This window comes from Astyanax mexicanus, chromosome 9, assembly GCF_023375975.1.
Source record: "Astyanax mexicanus isolate ESR-SI-001 chromosome 9, AstMex3_surface, whole genome shotgun sequence".
Taxonomy (NCBI): domain Eukaryota; kingdom Metazoa; phylum Chordata; class Actinopteri; order Characiformes; family Acestrorhamphidae; genus Astyanax; species Astyanax mexicanus.
The window spans coordinates 15,249,983-15,271,869 of record NC_064416.1 but is presented as its reverse complement, the minus strand read 5'-3'; the positions used below and the strand labels follow the sequence as shown (position 1 = coordinate 15,271,869).

At 37.3% G+C, this 21,887-nt stretch overlaps 1 protein-coding gene across 1 annotated transcript; it reads right to left on the bottom strand.

Annotated features, from left to right (window-relative positions):
- Window positions 1-306: 306 nt before the first annotated feature.
- Window positions 307-15,443, bottom strand: arsa (arylsulfatase A). The gene is made up of 8 exons (XM_007233848.4): window positions 14,934-15,443; window positions 6,084-6,324; window positions 5,769-5,987; window positions 4,670-4,839; window positions 3,532-3,656; window positions 3,277-3,404; window positions 3,043-3,145; window positions 307-1,214 (listed from the first exon to the last, which is right to left on the bottom strand). The coding sequence occupies exons 1-8, from the start codon at window positions 15,212-15,214 to the stop codon at window positions 904-906; spliced, it is 1,578 nt and encodes a 525-aa protein (XP_007233910.3). The 5' UTR covers window positions 15,215-15,443; the 3' UTR covers window positions 307-903.
- Window positions 15,444-21,887: the final 6,444 nt, after the last annotated feature.

Sequence of the window (21,887 nt, the reverse complement as noted above, 5' to 3'; positions counted from 1 at the left end):
TAAATTGTATCCTGATTATTTTTTTGATAGTTTTTTTGTATAGCAATCTATTTTTTGCATATGTAGATTGCACCCAGACAGATATGCTAATAATCACAGGGTTGTGAGTTATATACCCAGATCCACTGAGTACATGAGCAAGGTCCTTGTCCCTCTCTGCTCCAGAATTCTAAGTAACTTTCAAAGCTGGGAAATGTGAAGAGAACATTTTCATTTTACTGCACAAGATATTTGGTGTGATTGTACCAGTTTAGTATTTCCCTTGTTAGAAAATAAAGTTTAGAAATTAATTACCATACAACACCATACAGATTGCACCAGTGCATAGCTTTCAATGAGCATTCAAGACAAAATGTGTATGAGGCAGCAACTGCATTACTTAATATAAAGGAGAGCGAGACATCAAAGAACGTGGGTTAAGGCACCATTAAAAACACATTAAATTAGTGATACTGAATTAAATGTTAAAAGTCAATTTAATTGATTTTTTAGGGAACATTAGCCACAAAAAACAAAAGCCATTTGTTTCAATTAACCCCCACTAAGGGGTTGTAACATTCGCACACAACTTGCTTACTGCTGAATTGTTTGGAATGGATCGTTCTGGAAATAAACTTTTTTTTTATTATTTTATTCTATTATACCAGTATTGTATGAGTTACTTGTATAAACAATATTAAAATATGATCAAATGATTTTAACATAATTTAACAAAACAAAAATGGTGTTAGAATGTGCCTCGCCTTCCCAAGTGAGATTGTCTCTGATCTCACTCCCTTGTACAGAAATCCTGAGGACATTAAGTGCTGATCAAAGACCACAGCAGACATTTTTCACAGTGTCCAGCATGAAGATTAAAAAAAGATTAAAATACTGTAATGTTAATCACAAAGCAAAACATGATCAGTACCCCTGACTTCCACACTGGCAGCACTCGGGTTTGGGAGAGCACTGTGGGGTACAGCAGGGCTCCAGTGCAGGGTCTGTTCCTTTACCGATCTCACTCTCCCCAAACACCATGGAGGCCTCAAACTGGTCCTTCAGGTCCTGGATTTTCTGCAGCACGTCAACCAACTCTGGGTAATCCTTAGGGCTCAAGTTATAATTCTCAGAAGGGTCTGACTCCAGGTCGAACAGCAGAGGAGGATCATGCTGCTTCAGGGTAGAGATCATGTGACAGTCCTGGTCTGGAGTGGTGTCACTGTGTGCTGCTCCTGGAGATAAGAGAAGACAGGGGGATAAAAGAAAAAGCTCAATAAGGATGTCATTTTCACTGAGAAGAATACATGGCATGTTGAAGAAGGAGCATATTCTTTTTGTGCGAATCCCTGTAGATTAGTGGTTCCCAACACTGGTTCTGGAGGACCTTCTACCTTCTGTCAGCAGTACTATTAGGAAAAATGCTTCGTAATTAACATTTTTGGCTAAACCAAACAAAATTTAAACCTTTTGCATTTTTTCACTGGATTTTATTAAATTTAGATTTCATTAAATGTAATTAAATCTTTTTTTTAATACCAATTAAAATTAAATAGCCTACTGGTGTATATATATATATATATATATATATATATATATATATATATATTCATCTTGCTTTTCAAATCAAAAGCAATAACAAAACTAGAATTTACAAATATGTATTAAAGGTTTAATATGTATAAATAATATATATAATAAAGCACAATACATTTATTTTAACTATGCCATGCCTATTAATTAATGTACCTTAGCATTGCAATTTTAGCCATTCATTTAGCTCAGAAGTGCTATTCTAATCATACATTTACCTTAGTAGTACCGTTCTAATCCTAAATTCACTTATCTAAGCTGTGCTGTTCTAGTCACACTAGTTAGCTAGCAAGATACAGCTCTGAAAAAAAAATAATTCTGGAAAAAAATCTGTTGATTTTGCTATTTATAGGTATATGTTTGAATAAAATGAACATTGTTGTTTTATTCTATAAACTAGCGTCAACGTTTCTCCCAAATTCCAAATAAAAATATTGTCATTTAGAGCATTTATTTGCAGAAAATGAGAAATGGCTGAAATAACAAAAAAGATGCAGAGCTTTCAGACCTCAAATAATGCAAAGAAAACAAGTTCATATTCATAAAGTTTTTAGAAAAGAGTTCAGAAATCAATATTTGGTGGAGTAACCCTGGTTTTTATTTACAGTTTTAATGCATCTTGGCATGTTCTCCACCAGTCTTACACACTGCTTTTGGGTAACTTTATGCCACTCCTGGTGTAAAAATTCAAGCAGTTCAGCTTGGTTTGATGGCTTGTGATCATCCATCTTCCTCTTGATTATATTTCAGAGGTTTTCAATTTTTTTTGTAAAAATCAAAGAAATCTATCATTTTTAAATGGTATCTTGTTTTTTTTCCACAGCTGTGCCTCCCCAAATACCTCAAGAGTGCTATTTTAGTCATACATTTACTTGAGCAGTGCAATTTTAGTCATAAATTTACTGAAACAGTGCAACTCAAGTTACATGTAGCTTGCTAACTTTAAATATACACAGAGAAACACAATCAGCTTTTGTAAGCATAGTTAACTCGCTAGCCACTGTATGTCAGCTTAGCTAACTTTGCTAACTACTGTCCTAGCCCCATACAGCTTGTATCCTTCAGCTGGAAAACAGCCAGTTTGTAAGTAGAGATAATAAACTGATACTGAGCCTGATACGTGATGTATCTTATTTACCGTAATGTAATCTATGTGAGTAGGAAGTAAAAATGAACTTAAACCTAGTCTAGCATTGGATGTAGTGTGGGTCTGCCTCTGCTGCCTAAGAAAAGTCCTAACATGATACTGTCTGCAATGTAACATCAAATACATATATCCATTGTCCGATATAAACTATTCTCTATTTCTACTTATTTAGTTGCCAAATATTTAGTGCATCCCTACTTTTTAGTGTTTACTCTGCACTCAACACACCTAAAGCAACCAATGAATGTATTGTCTTAGAGCAGGGAACTTATAAAATATATTCTGGATATTGATTTAAGTCACAAAAGCAAGCAAGAACTTACCCCGTGTGTAATAGTGAGCTTTGTATTTCCCCAGTCTCACTGCAAACACACTATACTTCTCACTGGGGTCAGTAGGGTAGTAAAACATGGCATCCCTGTTTCCCTGAAAACACACAGAATAAAATAAACAAATAAATAAATATGCATGGTAAATCTTTATTGGAATGAAATTAATTAATAATAGAAAAAAAATAATTAGTCTAATAATCAGAAGCTAAAATAATGTCTTCTTACTAGTCCATGGTTGAACAATATATCAGTCATGTCCACACCATCTAGATGCACTTTGGGTAATGAGGCTCCAGACAGTTTGGCAAAAGTTGGCAGGACGTCCAGAGTGCTGGATAGACTGTGAGTGACACCTGACAGATATGAGCAGAGATATGGATCATTTTTATTGGTTCATTTATCATGACATTTTGATACAATGTAAAGAACATGTCAAAAAGTAAAAAAGTGAAAAAACATGATGATGATATGATTGTGTACCAGGCTGGATGACTCCAGGCCAGAATGCAATGGCAGGTTCTCTCATTCCTCCTTCATATGTAGTGCCTTTACCACACTTTAGCAAACCAGAATTTCCTCCATGAGACATGCGCATAAGCTCTGGCCTGAGAAAGCAAAATAGACATCAACATACACTTAACATGCAAAAACACATGTAAAAACATGGCATAAAGGTGGTTTTAATAAGGTTCTCATTGTACACTACAAGTATCTTCTCAGGAGTTCCCAATAACGTCTGTGAGCATTTTAAAAGCGCTAGACTGTCATGTGATTCAACAAATATATAAAAATATAGCTAAAAGTGGTTTAACAATGTTACTAATACATTACACATTTATACAAAATAATACATTTATGAATCTGTTACTTCAAATTGCAGTAAGATGTGATATGGTAAAAAATACTTTAATATAGTTTTTAAACATATAATCAGTTAACTTAAGAGACTGAGAACCTTGGGCCAAAAAAATGAAAAGAAATACCCCTGGTCTCTATTAAAATTTTAATTTTGTAATAATATAAAATTTGCTAGTTAATTAGGTTTAGAATTTTAAAACGGTTTTGTCGGAAAATGTTAAATATGCTGCGTTCTCTTGATCTTGATGTAAATCAAATGTGTTATTTCTGTTATGTATGAAAATTCATTTATAAAGATTATTTCAAAAAGCTTTAAAAATACTAGGCAAACCTACCAGACACTAAAAACTATGCATGTTGAAAAAGAGTGTAAGCTGCAGTGGGCTGTGATAAAGTAACTAAATGACACTTCTGATCTGAGATCAAAGATATAGTGGTCTAATGTGGGATGAATGATTAGAGGTTAAAAAAAATAATAATAATAATAAATAAATAAATAAATAAAATAAAGACAATCTTCTGACATTTAAGATTTGTTATTGGTTCTTAGAAACTGTGTGAAAGTGTGTTTTCAGAAACATAATTGATTAAGAATTTAAGTATTACCTTTTAATAATAATGTTTAATAAGAAGTAAACATCTTTCAAAATCAATCTTAAGGACAGAAATAAAATACATTTTTCTACACCTGCTAGCAACAAAAATAAATTGCCAGAGGAGACTGACATTACCTTATTATGAAATAAACAGTAACTCTTACCCATTATCAGCGGTAAAGAAGATGAGGGTGTTGTTAAGGACGCCAGTGTCCTCTAGAGTCTGCAGAATGTTTCCTACAGTGGAGTCGAACTCCAGCAGGGAGTCTCCAAACGGCCCTCTGAGAGACCTGCCCACCGCCTTCCACCCCGCAAACTGAGGGTAGTGAGTGTGCTGCAGGAACACAGAGAGCATCAGAGATTTAAAACTTAGCAGTTATTAGTAGTTAAAGGTAAATGCAGCTGAGAAAAAAATATTTTTTTTAAACCATTGATTTTTTTTAAGTTTTTTATGTTGCTTCTTACTGCATCAGCTGCATAACACAATCAGCTTGTAATATTCCCTACTGTATTCAATGTAATAAAAACATGAAAGATTGAAACTAGAATTTTGTACAGTACATTAACTAATTTACATGTATCACACATTTTACACAGAGCATCATATAATGCATGTACAGTAATGTACACTGTAATTTAAAAAAAAAGTTGGGAAACTGATCTAAAAAAACAAATATCAAATGTATTTTAATTCTGAAAATGTATTTTGTATTGAATCAAAATATAGAAAATGTAGAAAATAATTAAAATCACTTGCCATATTTAACAATATATAGATTTTAAATAATAATATTATATATGATGTTTTTGATATGTGTATTAAATTTGGCAGTAAAAGAGTCAAGGGCAAAACCTATTGTTTGATTTTTTTATTGTAACATCATAATGTTGTAAAATTACTTTCTCCATTTTTGTTTTATATCACATTTAATGTGAATCGGGCAGTGTTTATTTACATTTTGTCAAAATTTCATGATGAACAGACCAATACAAATGCTGTAAAATCTTGTTTTCTTGTTTGACAAGTTTTCTTTTCTCTTCTCTAATAAACCTGAGAATTTGGAGATAAGTATGTATGACAGTACAGAATTGCAACCGGAGAAATATCAGTCTAGTTAAAAGTCATATAAGTCAATCTTTAACTTTATAGTCTAAAGTGTGATTAGTGTATTGTAAGGCGTTTGAGAAATACTGCATATACTGGAATACACTATTTATTATATTTAATACAGAAGATCTGTGTAGCTGTGTGCTGGGACTCACGTGAGAGGGATAATAGAGAAAAAAGGGCTGCTTGTTCTGAGCTGCTGTACGGATGAACTTAGTGGCAAAGTCACTGTAGGAATTCTCCAGGTTGATGAAATCTACAGGCTGCTGCAGGATGGTTTCCCCAGACATCAAGGGCACTGTTACCACACCTCGATCACAGAACCCAAAACACTTCACATCAGGAGGGAAGCACGTCAGATTATGACAGGGTCCCTTTAAAACATACAAATGTATCAATTACATTGTACTGTGTGCATGTGCATTCACCATCATCTCAGAACACATTATAATAATGTTACAGTACGATACCATATCATGCGAGTACGGGATGCCAAGGTAGTGGTCAAAGCCTTGTCGGGTGGGCAGGTAGGTACCATTTGCCCCAAGGCCCAGGTGCCATTTCCCCATCATGGCTGTGGTGTAGCCCAGTGGCTTCAAGACTTCTGCAATGGTGGTCTCATTCAACGGTAACCCACCCTTGGAGCCCGGGTACAGGACCCCAGGGTAGATCCCAGAGCGTGTCTGATAGCGACCCGTCAACAGAGAAGCTCTATAAAAGAATCATAAAGAGTTTTAGTCAGTTTAGGGTTTGGAGCCACCTACTGGTTGTAAGACTGTTGGACGTCTGGAAATACTACAAACAGCAGGTACTGAAATCTGATCGTCCATTTAAAATGTACTTAAAGCACATAAAAATATTCCTGGCATTGTGCATGACATTCTTAAATTATGTGACAACACCTACAAGCTGGAGTTAAGTTTAGATAAAGAAAATATCTACTGGATGAAAGGTACATGGATCAAAAAGTAATAAATAAAAAAATAAATACATTTCTGTACATACAATAAAACAAACTGTAAAAATTGCAAAAAAGGTAGTGTTGTTAGCACCATTATAGGAGCAACACAGCAAAGTCTAAAACGGTATTTTAAATAAAAATAAATGTATTACCTCTGCAATAAAACAAACTATATATATATATTTTTTAAATGTTGCACAACGAAAGTTTTAACAAATTCGTTTTCAGTCTTTTACAAAATATCAAAATATCCCACACCATTTTGATACTGTGGAACAAGTATATAGGTTTTCTGGTTCACAATGTAGCCACCCAGATAGAATGGAATCAATGTTTATATCACTAATGCACTGAAACAACGCTGATCTCAGTTGTCAGAATTGATTTATTTTTGCACATCAATTTTAGGTTGACTCAACCTGGATTCAACAATATGATTTTATTTCCCAGCAAACATGCCCACACTGGGCCAATGAGGGCCCAATGTGGGCCAACACATCGGCCCCGTATGGGCAGCCCACATCGGGCCATTGGGGATTTGCACATCGGTGCGGTATCGGCCCCACGCCATCGGCCCCATATGGGCAGCCCACATCGGGCCATTGGGGACTTGCACGTTGGTGCGGTATCGGCCCCACGCCATCGGCCCCATATGGGCAGCCCACATCGGGCCATTGGGGATTTGCACATCGGTGCAGTATCGGCCCCACGCCATCGGCCCCATATGGGCAGCCCAAATCGGACCATTGGGGATTTGCACGTCGGTGCAGTATCGCCCCCATATGGGCAGCCCACTTAGGGCCAACGGAGATTTGCTCATCGGGACGGCACCAGCACCATGGCGTCGGCCCATTTCAGGCAGCCCACATTGGGCCAATGGAGATTTGCTCACCAGTATAGCGTCGGCCCCACGGCGTGGGCCCTTTTCAGGCAGCCCACATTTGGCCAGCGAAGATTTACTCCTCTATACAAAATCAACACCAAAGCATTGGCCCATTGGGCCAACAGAGATTTGCAGAGCTCTAACACACACACACACTGACTCATGCCCTCAGTGGAAAACCAATTGTGGCCCCAAATTTTTAGAACTGTGCAATATTGAACAGAGAACACTTTTCAAGGAAGAAAATTTAAAGCTGTGCTATTGGCACTTTGACATTTTTTGCAACTGGCTGTAAAACAATTAAATAAATAACACAATTTAAAGTGTATAGTAAATTAATTAATTTATTACAAAGTATCATGTATGAAATATAAACAACACACAACATTATTTAAGTAAATTACTTAATAATAAATCCCAAATTTATATTTTAGCATGTAGATAAACATGTACTGCATAAATATCTCCATTTGCAAAAACAGTATTTATAATAAACAGTATGATATAAATATCAAACATAATACAAAATAACAAAGAATTATACAACTTAAATTAATATATATATATATATATATATATATATATATATATATATATATATATATATATTATATATATATATATATATATATAAACATCAATAAAAACAGCAAATCATATTCTTGAATAAATACTTAAATGCACTAGACTGATGTAGTAGATGAATAATAAACTGATACTATTATTGCTACTGGAACAAAGCCTCTGGGGTGGGTTTCCCGAAAACAGTCAACCTTAGCCAATAACAAATGACGTGAGTAAAGAACGAGCCAGTTCTGCGAGTGTTTCCCAAAGAGCTTCGCAACGTGAAAATTAACAAAGGAGGTTAAAGAACATCTTTGTTGACTCCTCCCCCGAAACAGCGCGCTCAATCGATCCACAAATATCGATTATTATGCAGTATTTATTCAGTATTACACCCTAAAAATGTAAAAAAGTGTTGTAATCATCAATATTATACATATTTTGAAATTTAAATTACAAAAGGATGTACTTTGGCATTAATAAAATACTCCTAAAGATACATATGACTAAATAAATAAGTCATATGTTTATATATAAATGTTTAATAAAAATTAAACTTTTTTTACTTTTTTAAAACTATTATTGTTAATATATATATATATATATTATATTAATAGATATTGTACTAATATTATTAATAGTAATATTGATAATATTAATTTATTATTATTATAATTATTAATAATATAAAAATAATATAATAATACATATACGTATGTTCCGGTGTGTGTGTATATATATATATATATATATACACACACACACACACACACACACACACACACACACACACACACACACACACACTCTGTAAAGCTCCAGCTCATCCTAAATCACCATCTCAGTTGGGTTTAGGTCAGGGGATTGTAAAGGCCATGCACCTTTTTGTTAACTTTTGTTAATTCCATATGCGTCAATTAATTATTTTCATAGTTTTAATATTAATCGACAATGTAAAAAAAAAAAAACATTAAATGAGACGTGTCAACTGACTGGTATTTATATATTTGCGAGCTGACACACCCCAGAGTTTGCCCAGATGAACGGCCACAATCTTGGTTAGAAGCATCTAAATAAAGAATAATATTAAATATTACCTGCACATTCACCGATACCCTTTACAATACGTGTAGGTGTGATTAAAGACACCGCAGGCGTCCCCTGCACCGGACCTACAGTACCAGGGATTTTCCCAATAGCATGGAAATATATTGTATTGTGCTGTAATTCCCGGGCTGGTGGGAAGTGTATATAAGTGTGTATTCCACAGTAACAGCCTGATTACAGAATCCACGGACTTGGTGACTTTGCAGCTTTGCTTAGACCGTGAGCATCATCTACAGGAATCTGGATTTTAATAATTTATGGGTTTGATTGGTCAATTCCAGTATGCCCAGTCAGACTACAAGCCACAGACAAAGTTGGCATTATAATATAATATAATATAATATAATATAACTCATTCACTCACTGGCTGGAGTCTATACCAGCCGGGATCGGGCTGAAGGCAGAATACACCCTGGACAGGCCGCCAATCCATCGCAGGGCAGACAGACACACAGACACATCCACTCACACCTAAGGGGCAATTTTTATCCGACATCCAATTAGTTTTGGACTGTGGGAGGAAACCGGAGCACCCGCAGACACGTCAAATAATATAATATAATATAATATAATATAAATTATTATAATAATTATATATATATATATATATATATATATATATATATATATATATATATATATATATATATATATATATATATATATATATAATTTGTTATAATTAATAGTAACAAAATATAATTGCTTCAACAAGGGAAATTATAATTTTTCTCCCTCAAAATTGGCGGTCCCTGGTGTTTAAGGTGCTGAACTGCAAGTAGAGATCCCTTAAAGAAGCTCTTAAGAATAACGACTGGGTGAGGGCACTCGTTAATCTGCGATCGAGTTTACGTAGTACTTTAGTTACGCACGGGTTTGGGAAACACTCTTTAATTAACGATCAATCTTAAGTACGAGTTAACAAAGTTCTTAGCGTTACGAAGCTTTCAGGAAACCCACCCCTGATCTCTATTATTAATTTTATTCCTCTTGCTTGTAGACTTGGAACCAAAATGTCATCCCAATCAAACCAGTAAAAAAAAATTCTAATTGAATATAACATTAGTTTTTGCATTAAGTTTTTTATCTCACAGCAATAATAATGAAGGAGAAAATAGACACATGTATTTTACATAAATAGAACAGATATAGTTAATCATAATATCAAAAATGAATATTGTTTATGCATTAATATAGCATAGATCATAAATTAACTATTTTTTTGAAGAGACTGCATGAGACGATGCTTCCGTCCACCTGAACGGTCCCGTGAATTCCAAAGCCAAACCTTTGCAACCTGCTCGATCTCTGCATCCTTTGGTGGTGGCATGATTGATCTTCTCACGGCCTCTTAAAATAATAATATAGAGATATGAGAATGCAGTCAGGTAAATACTACATCTGTTAGTGTCTTTTCATGTACAATGCTTAATTTTAGAGAAATTTGCAGACTGTATTTGATTACAGTGATTCTTATATAGTGATAGTTATTTGAATTTGAATTTCTTCAGGCTATTCATGGTGAAACATAAATAGCCTTTACAGTCACTGTGTGTGACTGGTAGTTACATTCTATAAACATGTGAGGTGGCCGATATCAGGATATCAGGTTCACAAAAATACCAAAACTTTTTAAAATGATATCTTTGCCTTAGCTTAACTGGCTATCTTTCCCTTAGCTTAGCTGGATATCTTTCCCTTAGCTTAACTGGCTATATTTCCGTTAGCTTAGCTGGATATCTTTCCCTTAGCTTAACTGGCTATATTTCCGTTAGCTTAGCTGGCTAGCTTTCCGTTAGCTTAACTGGCTATCTTTCCCTTAGCTTAACTGGCTATCTTTCCCTTAGCTTAAGTGGATATCTTTCCATTTTCCATTTCCCTTAATATTTCCCTTAGCAAGCCATTGTTCCCTTAGCTGGTTATTGTTGACATACTTGGATATAAAGTTAACTTACTTAACAGCAGTCTTTCTCCAAGAGCCGAGATAAGCTGCCAACTTGGGAGCCCCTTGTGTTATTTAAATGTGAGGTAAATTCTCATTCTAACTTAGCACAATGCTAACTTTTTTTAGCACAATGCTAACTTCGACATAGCTACCCTTATAATGCTACAATAACCTGAGAGTGGTAACTGCATTAGCACCACATTAGCATACATTAGCAAAAAATAGAAAAGCGGATAGTAGAACAGAAATTATAACTTACCTTTTAGTCACTTTGACAGACCAAAGTCACTCACTGACTTTGCCTTTAAGCTTGATCGTTGCTCTGTGGTAAAGGCACGTGCAGGGAGGGGGGAGGGGGAGGGGGGTGGATTCGTCGGTCACATGATCCACATTGACATGCCCTCACTGCCCTGTCGCGCCCACACGAATACACACAAATTAAATATCACATGCAAAAATAAAAAAATATGTAACTTTTATAACCTTGCTTGCTGGCTTACACAAAGTGTATAGTCAAGCACAAATACATTTATAATTTAATATTTTTATTTATTTATTATCAGCACTACCAATAATAAAGGTGAGATTATGAATCAGCACCATGGAGCAAATTCGTAGCTATCCAAAATATTAAATAAAAATATTTTTATAAATAAAAATGTATAGCTATACAGTATATGTCTTGACAAATATGAGATGTTACTGGGTGTGTGTGTGTGTGTGTTTTATGTGCATCAGAGTTTATCAATGATATTGCAGGTGTTTCAAATTTTTGCTCCATGTGCACCCTTTTGACTTTGAGCACCTGCCCCTCCAAAGGTCTCTGCACAACTCTGCTGTGGTACCTTGATTTTTCTCCACTTTTGGTTTAGAAAATATTTCAGAGCTGATGCTACATTTCACACAGTGTTGCTCCTATCCACTAAGCTAGCTAATCTACCTAGCTCTCACAGACAAAAACAATAAAAAATATTCAGATACCCTTCATATGAACTTGTTATGACACAAACTTTCAGATTGTAAAATATTGAATGGTAAATTTGGGCTGACCCAGAGTAACCTAGCATAGGATTTGTGTGGGCATGCTCACATATGTGTGCGTGCTGCCCACATATAACCCACAATGCCTACAGTGTGTAAATGGTGCAGGCTGAATTTGGGCTGACCCACAGTGTCCCTGCATGACATTTGTGTGCACATGCCAAAGTGCAGGTTGCAGACATATAACCCATACCGGCCCTTCAGGGTATGAAATGGTGCAGGCTGAATTTGGGCTGACCACACTGGCTCTGCATGGGAATTGTATGGGCATGCTAAACTGTGCTTTGCCCACATATATCCTACACTGGCCCTTCAGGATGTAAAATGGTGCAGGCTGAATTTGGGCTGACCCACACTGGCTCTGCATGGGATTTGTGTAGGCATGCTAAAGTGTTTTGCCCACATATATCCTACACTGGCCCTTCAGGGTGTGAAATGGTGCAGTGCACTGGCTCTGCATGGGATTTGTGTGGGCATGCCAGAGTGTGGGTTGCCCACATTTAACCCACACTGGCCCTTCAGGGTGTGAAATAGTGCAGGCTGAATTTGGGCTGACCCACACTGGCTCTGCATGGGATTTGTGTAGGCATGCTAAAGTGCAGGTTGCCCACATATATCCCACACTGGCCCTTCAGGGTGTAAAATGGTGCAGGCTGAATTTGGGCTGACCCACACTGGCTCTGCATGGGATTTGTGTGGGCATGCCAGAGTGCGGGTTGCCCACATATAACCCACACTGGCCCTTCAGGGTGTGAAATGGTGCAGGCTGAATGTGGGCTGACCCACACTGGCTCTGCATGGGATTTGTGTAGGCATGCTAAAGTGCAGGTTGCCCACATATATCCCACACTGGCCCTTCAGGGTGTAAAATGGTGCAGGCTGAATTTGGGCTGACCCACACTGGCTCTGCATGGGATTTGTGTGGGCATGCCAGAGTGCGGGTTGCCCACATATAACCCACACTGGCCCTTCAGGGTGTGAAATGGTGCAGGCTGAATGTGGGCTGACCCACAGTGGGCCTGCCTGGGATTTGTGTGGGCATGCCAGAGTGCGGGTTGCCCACATATAACCCACACTGGCCCTTCAGGGTGTGAAATAGTGCAGGCTGAATTTGGGCTGACCCACACTGGCTCTGCATGGGATTTATGTGGGCATGCCAGAGTGCGGGTTGCCCACATATAACCCACACTGGCCCTTCAGGGTGTGAAATGGTGCAGGCTGAATGTGGGCTGACCCACAGTGGGCCTGCCTGGCATTTGTGTGGGCATGCCAGAGTGCGGGTTGCCCACATATAACCCACACTGGCCCTTCAGGGTGTGAAATGGTGCAGGCTGAATGTGGGCTGACCCACAAGTGGGCCTGCCTGGGATTTGTGTGGGCATGCCAGAGTGCGGGTTGCCCACATATAACCCACACTGGCCCTTCAGGGTGTGAAATGGTGCAGGCTGAATGTGGGCTGACCCACAGTGGGCCTGCCTGGGATTTGTGTGGGCGCATCAAAGTGTTGGCTGTCCAAATAATTCCCACACTGGGCCTACAGGGGCATTAATGCACTGGACCAGTTCAGGCTAGCCCACAGCGGCCTTTTATAGGATTTGAGTGGGCCAGCCAATGAACAGGCTGCCCACAGAAAACCCATGTTGGGCCTGTTTGGAATTTTAATGGGCTAGCCCCTGCCCACAGTGCCCACACTTAGCCCACGAAGGGCCGATGTGTAGCTTTTTGCTGGGTTGTATGCTTTGCACTGTATTCTCATAGCCCATACTGGGTTTTGCTGTGTAGAAAGCAACATTTAAATACTAATTATTAGTATGAAAATTATTATTTGTGGAAAGCACCTTTCGCCTACAAGCATTGTGAGTGTAGATTCAGAGCCCCGCCCATTCAAATCCTTTGAATAAATATTGATTGAATGTCAGAATCTCACCATTAGGAAATGTTAAATAAAGGTTGTTTTTCCATTATCAACATTAAGTGCTCTCACCTGCAGAGTTAAATTCTTGTTAGAGGGATCTGGATTTCTCATAGATTCAAATCTATTCATTTTGAAAAGTGATCTGGTCTTTTGAAAAGTAATTGAAGGCTATTGAAAGGTATTATATATTTTAATAAAAAAAAAATGATTAAAAGGATTTAAATATTTTGAAAAGAAGTTTAAATCCGTAAAAAAAAATAATTTTGAAAAAAAAAAACGTAGTTTGAATCCGCGTTTCATAAGGTTTAATACTTTTACAAAGTAATTTAAATTAGTGTCAAAAATCGAAGCCATCTGAGTTTAAAGTTTATACGATAGTTTAAATCGTTTTGAAAAAGATTTTAAACTTTTAAAGAATAATTCGAATTAGCGAATACATCTGGAAAGTAGTTTAAATTAGTTTTGAAAAAGATTCGATTTTTTTTACAATGTAGTTTGAATTAGTTTTTTTTTTAAGATTTAAAAAAAAATTGAGGCGGTTGAACGCATTTTTAAAAACTTTTCCAAAACTTTTTCCAAACTTTTTTTGAAAAGAAGTTTAAATTAGTTTAGATTTTTTAAAGTAGTTTTTTCAAAGTAAATTTTAACAAATATTTAAATGTATCTAAAAAGGAATTTGAATTAGTTTTTAAAAAGATTCAAACATTTTTTGAAAAGTTGTTCGAATCCGTTAGAAAAGTTTTTCGAATCATTTTTTGGAAGATTCGAATCATTTTAATGAATCATTTCTGTGCTGAGACGCTCTGGGAGAAGGCAGCTGTGTGCAGCGGTGTCAGGTTTAGGAACAGGCTGGTGTTAAACTGCAGTAAAGCTCTATCTATAAACACATTAATACATATTATACCTGGAGGGGCTGCACACCGGGCTCGTGGCGTAGAAGTCGGTGAAGCGCAGTCCGCGCGCGGCCAGTCGGTCCAGGTTGGGGGTGAGTGAGGAGGGGTGCCCCCCAAACCCCAGATCTCCATAACCCAGATCATCCGCGAACAGCAGCACGAAGTTCGGCAGATCTGCAGCCCCACAGCCCGGGCAGAGCAGCGCCAGCAGAGCCGCGGTCACCCACCGCCCCGTCCACTGACCCATCTCCTGCCTGCAGAACTTCCTGCTCCTGCTGCTGCTGAAGTTCATTAAATCATCATCATCATCATCATCATAAGGTTATAATACACAGATCCTCATGACCTCCTCATAAACACACACACACACAGTGCTGCTGCGGGTCTGAGTAACCCGCCTCCCTGCACTAAACTAGCTAATCGAACTCCACAGATAAATAAATTCCCTATACACACATTGAATCATCTCAATAGCACTAATAATCCGAAATAAAAGCGAATAGAAATTACTTCCCTATTTACAATCACGTGAACAAAGTCATGTGATCAAACCCTAAACGCTGCGTCATTCGCATGGGTTAATGGGAAATGTAGTTTCTATGTGTCTATATATTTCTGTATATGTGTATATACCCTATGTCATGTAGAAGTGTTCTGAAGTGTTCTGACATATAGGTTTTCTTTTGTATAAACAAACAAAAAAGTAAATGACATAAATCTATAAATGATCAAGTCTATTGTATTGTTTTATTTATTAGATTGTTCTCAGCTTATCTAATTTTAAGAATTGTGTAAAAATCTAATACATTTTAGGTCAAATATATTTAAAAATATATGAAAAATAAATGAATCAATGAATGAATGAATCAATTAATCAATTAATCAATCAACCTTTATTTTGACTCGGAAGTACATTGAGGGCAACCCTCATTTTAAATGTAGCCAAGCATTTACAAATACAGGGAATGACATGCCAATGAAAATGATAATTAGATTGATTCATTTTAGATTAAAAGAAAATTTAAATAACAGTTAGATACAGAAAGATAGTAACAGATAAAAATAAAACTTGATGTTTAATTGCTAAGAAATTAAGAAAAAAGATACAAGATAAATAAAGATACAAGATAAATAAAATACAAAATACAAACGTACATAATACTAAAATAATATTTTAATAAAATTATTATTAGTAAAAATAATAAAAAAGAAATATGATTAGTTAAAAAAGTAATAATACAAAACTATTACAAATAAAATAATGAAAAAAAAAAAAAACGAAATAAAGAACTAAGAGAAGAACTAAAATTAGCAGCTCCAACCACTAGAACGAGTCTGATAATTTACAACATTTCAAGCACTACTGTGCTGCTATATGAATTAACTCAAATGTATATGTTACATGAATTCTGGATTTTTATGGGTTGGTTTCCTGGACAGGGATTAGGCCTTGTCCTTGACTGAACAGCACTCTCAAAAGAGATTCTCTATTGAAAAGGTTCCCTGTCCCTGTCTGGGAAACCAACCATGTTGTATATAAAGAGACCCAGACATGAGTAAAAGTACAAGTTCTCTTTCAAAAAAGACATTTGAGTAGAAGTTAAAGTGTTTTTAAGTTAATACTAAAGTGTTGGACATTTTTGTACTTATGTATTGCATGTAGTTTATTCAAAAATGTATTTAAAAAAGTTACTTGAATTTACTAAAAGTAAAAGTACAGTGTGGTATGTAGTTATTAAAGAAAGCAGTGGAAAGTAGAGTGAAAGGCAGAACGGGAGCAGAGGGTCTTCTTATAAGATAGGCTTGATCGCTTGATTTTCCCTCAGTGATGAGGAGCCTCATCAAACCCTCATAAAACAATAGGCTTGTTCGAGATGCGGCTGCGCCTCGCCTTGCTGGTCAGCGAGAGCAGCCGCGTGCAGGTGGGCGGGGTGGAGGAGCGGAGAAGTCAGGTCAGACAGTCTCCACCTGCAGCCCACGTGAACAACACAGGATCTCGCGATGAATGCGCTGTTTGTTTACTTCTGGTGTGAATAAAATCGCAAAAGTGAAACAGAGATAACATGAGTGTTATTAAATTGAGATAAAAACTTGTTATAAATATTCACAAAACATACTGTCATGTTACAGATGTATTGTGTAGCACTAAATTAATAATGGGATTAAATTTTTATTTGCAGACCAGCTTTTCTGTCCTTTGTTCTTGGAAATAAATACATCATGCTCATTTACACAGCTTTAATTGTTTAGCGCATTTCACAACACAAAAACAATAGAAGAAAAGAAAAGTAGATCTCAGTATAATAGTTATGTAGGTTTAAAGATAATTAATAAGAGCAGTTCAGGGCGCTTTATAAAACAGTAAAAATGATAGCAGTTGAGCTTTAATATGATATAAAATGCAGATTATGAACAAATAAATATTTTTGAATACTGCATGAAAATGAACTGTCTTGCTACTAGATATGACAGTGTAAATACTGTGTTTTTTAAGGGGTTTTAGAGGAGATATATATTTTAAAATAAAAAGATTCACACGTGATAGGTATCGTTGGATCTTCTAACCAATGGGGATTAAGCTCTGTCGTCATCAGGGTGGCTCTAGGCTCCCGCAGTTGGTGGGAAGCAACTGCAGCGCCTGGGTCAGACGGCTGCAGGCAGATTTCACTCGCGGGACTATAACGCCGGAAGTCATCGTCACGTGATGAAGGCGCAGACGCAAGTCGGACAAAAAAACTAACCAGCATGCACCATACCGAGCCAGGCGGCGATCGGACTGCGCAGCGCCGGGTTAAGTCGAACAAGCCTACTCAGTGCCCATAGGCTCCTCTGAACAGCTGCCTAACACTCTAAAATACAATAACTGGGGGGGCACAAAGCAGGAAGAAACTATACAAAGAAAGAAAAGCATTTTTAGATTAGCCAAATTCATGAAAAAAAAGATAATTGAAGAACAAAGGGGTGCGTTCTAATATCGTCAAGGGGGGGGGGGGGCGGAGGATTGGGGGTTGTTGGGCGTGCGTTGCGGATGTGTTTTTAATCCGTGGGGGGGGGGGGGACGTGGGGTGTAGATGTGTCGTCAGCGTCCTGTCATTGAATTCCGGGAGATTATATGTGACTCGCGGGCATCAGGGAGCCAATGTCAGATGTCCAAGACATACATTTCCATTTGTGAGTTGTAAGGCCTACTTGTGAGAAAGTAAAATTACTGGGCTCACATCTTCTGAATTCACTTTTTTTTTGATGGCAAACATATCTGAGTCTGTCATCATTTGATTCAATAATTACAGAATGAATTAAAAATGTATCAAGAGATAGCTTTGATGTTCATCGCGCACTAGACAATTAGCATTTTCCGCTCTCTGCAAGCCCTGTGGTCTCACAGTAACAGTGGTTTGATGTTCTCTGTGTGGGTTTGGCAGATTTGTGGCTTCACCACTGCAGGTCACTATTTCACTGACTGTGGCGTGTCCAGGCCGTGTGGGCTGATATGTTCAGTCACAGATGGTGGAATGATCTGTGGTTCAATCATTAATATCTAATTAGGGTGAACGCTCATGCCTCTACAGCAGCTCTGTGATGTCCTCTACCCTCGCTTGCCTTGCTGGTGATGCAATGTGACAAGCAGTCAATTAAACAAGCAGGAAAGGCAATAGACTGCTGATTGGGGAGCGTATCCACCAGCACGGGGAAGTGAACGTCAGGGCACATTTTCCACAGAGCTGTTTGGGAGGAGATGTGGGATAGGAACTGAAGGCGGGAGGAGTAATGAGGAATATACTCTGCATCTGAATCAACTTCTAGCTTTCTTAGAGAGCTTTCAGGTGGATACAGGTCTATTCATCTGTGCCACAAACTGATTGATCATACTGCAATCTGCATCTGTTGATGATCAAATGGCATTCAGTAATTCAAATTGAGATGTATTAATTAACACTTTAAACTCAACACAAGGAACCATGTAGCAATAGATTTATTTCATTTACTCCTCCAATAACAAAAAAAACAAACATATATATGACTTCTACATTTATAACATGATTAATAAGACATAAGATCAGATGTGTCCAGTCTGATGTAAAAAGTGATGGCTTGGCAACAGATTTTCATTCCAGCAAAGGAAGTGTTATAAAGCCACACTGGTTCTTTGGGTAAGATTGGACACCTCATAAGCATAAGATTAGATAAGATTAAATATTAAAGAAAATTAAGCCTAGAGTCGAAGGTTACATGGAGTTTATCACCTCAATTCTGTTATAAATAGCTATAAATGAACCACAAGCAAACAATAAAAGTATTATAAATGATTAAGCCAAGCAGCAACAACATAGATATTAAATAAATAAAGGTGTGGATCATAAAATTAAACATAATAATACATTTTATTTTTATAGCGCTTTTCAGGAAACTCAAAGACGCTTTACATTGCATTAAATTTGAAACATAGCAGTACAATATTTTAAACAAGGCTAAACAAATAATTAAAGAAATAAAAAAAAAAATAAAGCGTTCAGAACTATAAGCAAAGGTACATTTTGATCATTTTTTATGTCCTTTTTTTTAAGTCCTTTTCTTCGTATAAAACCTGTGAAAAATAACCTCCATTTATATCTGTAAGAGATATGTCATGTTTTTTTTGTATTTTCTTTTAATCTTATGTTTAATCTATATCTTGAGAATTTGTCTGGGTTTCGTGATTTATTTTATCTTAATAGTATTCTTCTCGTTCGAAAAGTGTTTTCTATTCACGGGTTTATTGTGCACTGTCCTCGGGTACCTTGAAAGGTGCTTCTAAATAAAATTATATTTATTTTAATTATTATTATTATTATTATTATTATTATTATTATTATTATTATTATTATTATTATTATTATTATTATTATTATAGTGTAGGTTTCCCTCATTCCACCAAAACAGCCCTGAAATGTTACCACAAGATTAGCAGCAGATACTTTGGGTCCTGTATGTTGTGACAGGACCTTTTGCATCTGAGCTATTTTCTTTGACAAGGTCCAAACTGTAATGGCTAGACAACTGAATTACAACCTTTTTTTTAGAACATCAGGCAGGTCTTGTTGGGTGTTCCTGTTATGCTGTATGTTCATGAGAACCTTTAGCATCTAAACACTCTACATCTTGAGGCTCTGAGAACAAGACTGAGGCCAGGCTCAAGTTCTTTACCAGACAGAGTCACATGAATTAAATCATATTTTATGACAGATCGACTTTCTCAAAATAAAGCGCATCCCCATTCTTGCGATGCCATTGATGATCCTGTGCAGCCAATGGTGGTGCAACAAAACTAGACTTGCCTGTTTTTTTTTTTCCTGTTAGTACTTGCATATCATAAGCCTGAGTATAACCCTCCTGTCAGAGTTCAATTTATTAGGATACAACTTGTAGACATCTACTTTTGAGTATTGGTTGACGTAGTGGAACTGAGGTCCTGGGGTGAAGGCCATATCTGGGTGGAGTTTTCTGGTTTCATCTTCTCCGTAAGTCTGCGTAAGTTTCCTCCACTTACTCTAGAAAGCTCTATGTGTGTTTAAGTGTGAATATGTGTGTGTAGTTGTGAATGTGACTATGTCTATATGGCCAGATATGGATTGGCACCATCCTTAGTGCTTGATGTAGTTCTCCAGGTGGACGGTTGTTTCCGGTTGAGAGTATGTTGCGTGCACTTGGCTGCTGCTTCTTTCTAGTGTGTGTTTGTTTTTTTGCTAAGTGTATAGAATTGTGTAGAACATTATTGTAACGTGTACTTAAGTGTTTATAATATGTAATTTGTACTAATTTGTGGTAGAATCTGTGAATGGCAGAGATTTGAATCACACATATATATATATATATATATTTTTTATATTCTGATTTGTTGGTACTATACACATTGTATTGGATCTGGTCATCTGCATGAGTAATCTGCATTTTGTGTTATGGAGGAATAAACCCCTCCCCTTCACATCAGCTGCTTGGTTGGGTTGTTGGTTTCCTCCTGCAGGCATCCACAAGCCGATAGATTGTTTTGATTTACCATTCACTTTCACATCCCTCTGCAGAGCTGACCTACATTCAGCACATTGTGTGTGTGCGTGTGTGTGTGTGTGAGTGTGTGTGTGTATGCATGTAGTAAGAGTAATGAAGGGAGGCAGAGAGAGAATGAGAGAGGGGAAAGGCAGAGGAGAGAAGATGAAAAAGCAAAAGCAAGATGTTCTAAAACGTCTCCCTTATGCCCTCTGGTAAAATTTCAGCCCCTACCCTCCTCCCCATCCTCTTCCTCATCCTTACACACGCACACACACACACACACACACACACACACACACACACACACACACACACACACACACACACACACACACACCACCCTGCTGTCCTGTCCCAGTCCTCTCTCTCTCTCTCCTCTCGCTGTTTTTCTCTTTGTGGCTTATTTATCACAACTTGAAAAGACAATTATCTGTGGCCTTGTGGCCAGCGGGTACGTTAGATGGTTTTTGCCCCGGCTGGCCGAGCTCCTGTTGGCTGGAGATGAGCTGGAGTGGGCCTGACATCACGTCTGCACGGTCACGCAGACATTTGGCGCAAGGCTCCGACACTGCCGGGGCATTCGATTCTGGCCTCTGCTCACAGTCCATTTGGACACCTGAGGGAAAAGATGGCAGATTTACTGTTGCTTGGCTCTCCAGAAGATGAAGAAATAAATAAATAAGCAAATAAACCAAGCCTTTATCACACGCTGAATACCGGCTATTGTTCTGCCTCCTGCCGAGCAGACTCCGTAGACTCCGAGTCTTAAAAACTAGGTTGTTAACTTCCTCCCGACAAGGGTAACGTGTGTGTCCTTCTTCGACTCGTTGAGGTTCTTAAAGATGAAAGTTGCCGAGCACTTCTCTGAATCTTAAGTCGAGACCTGGAGAAGATCAAAGATCAGCTGATGCTAATTTGCGGTAATAAATCCGTCCCTG

Coding starts and splice junctions, on each gene's coding strand:
- arsa (XM_007233848.4), bottom strand. CDS start 15,214: ATGAACTTCAGCAGCAGCAGGAGCAGGAAGTTCTGCAGGCAGGAGATG. Junction 6,325..14,933: donor CCGGTGTGCAGCCCCTCCAG/GTATAATATGTA, acceptor ATTCTTTTATAG/AGCTTCTCTGTTGACGGGTC. Junction 3,405..3,531: donor GCCTGGAGTCATCCAGCCTG/GTACACAATCAT, acceptor CATATCTGTCAG/GTGTCACTCACAGTCTATCC.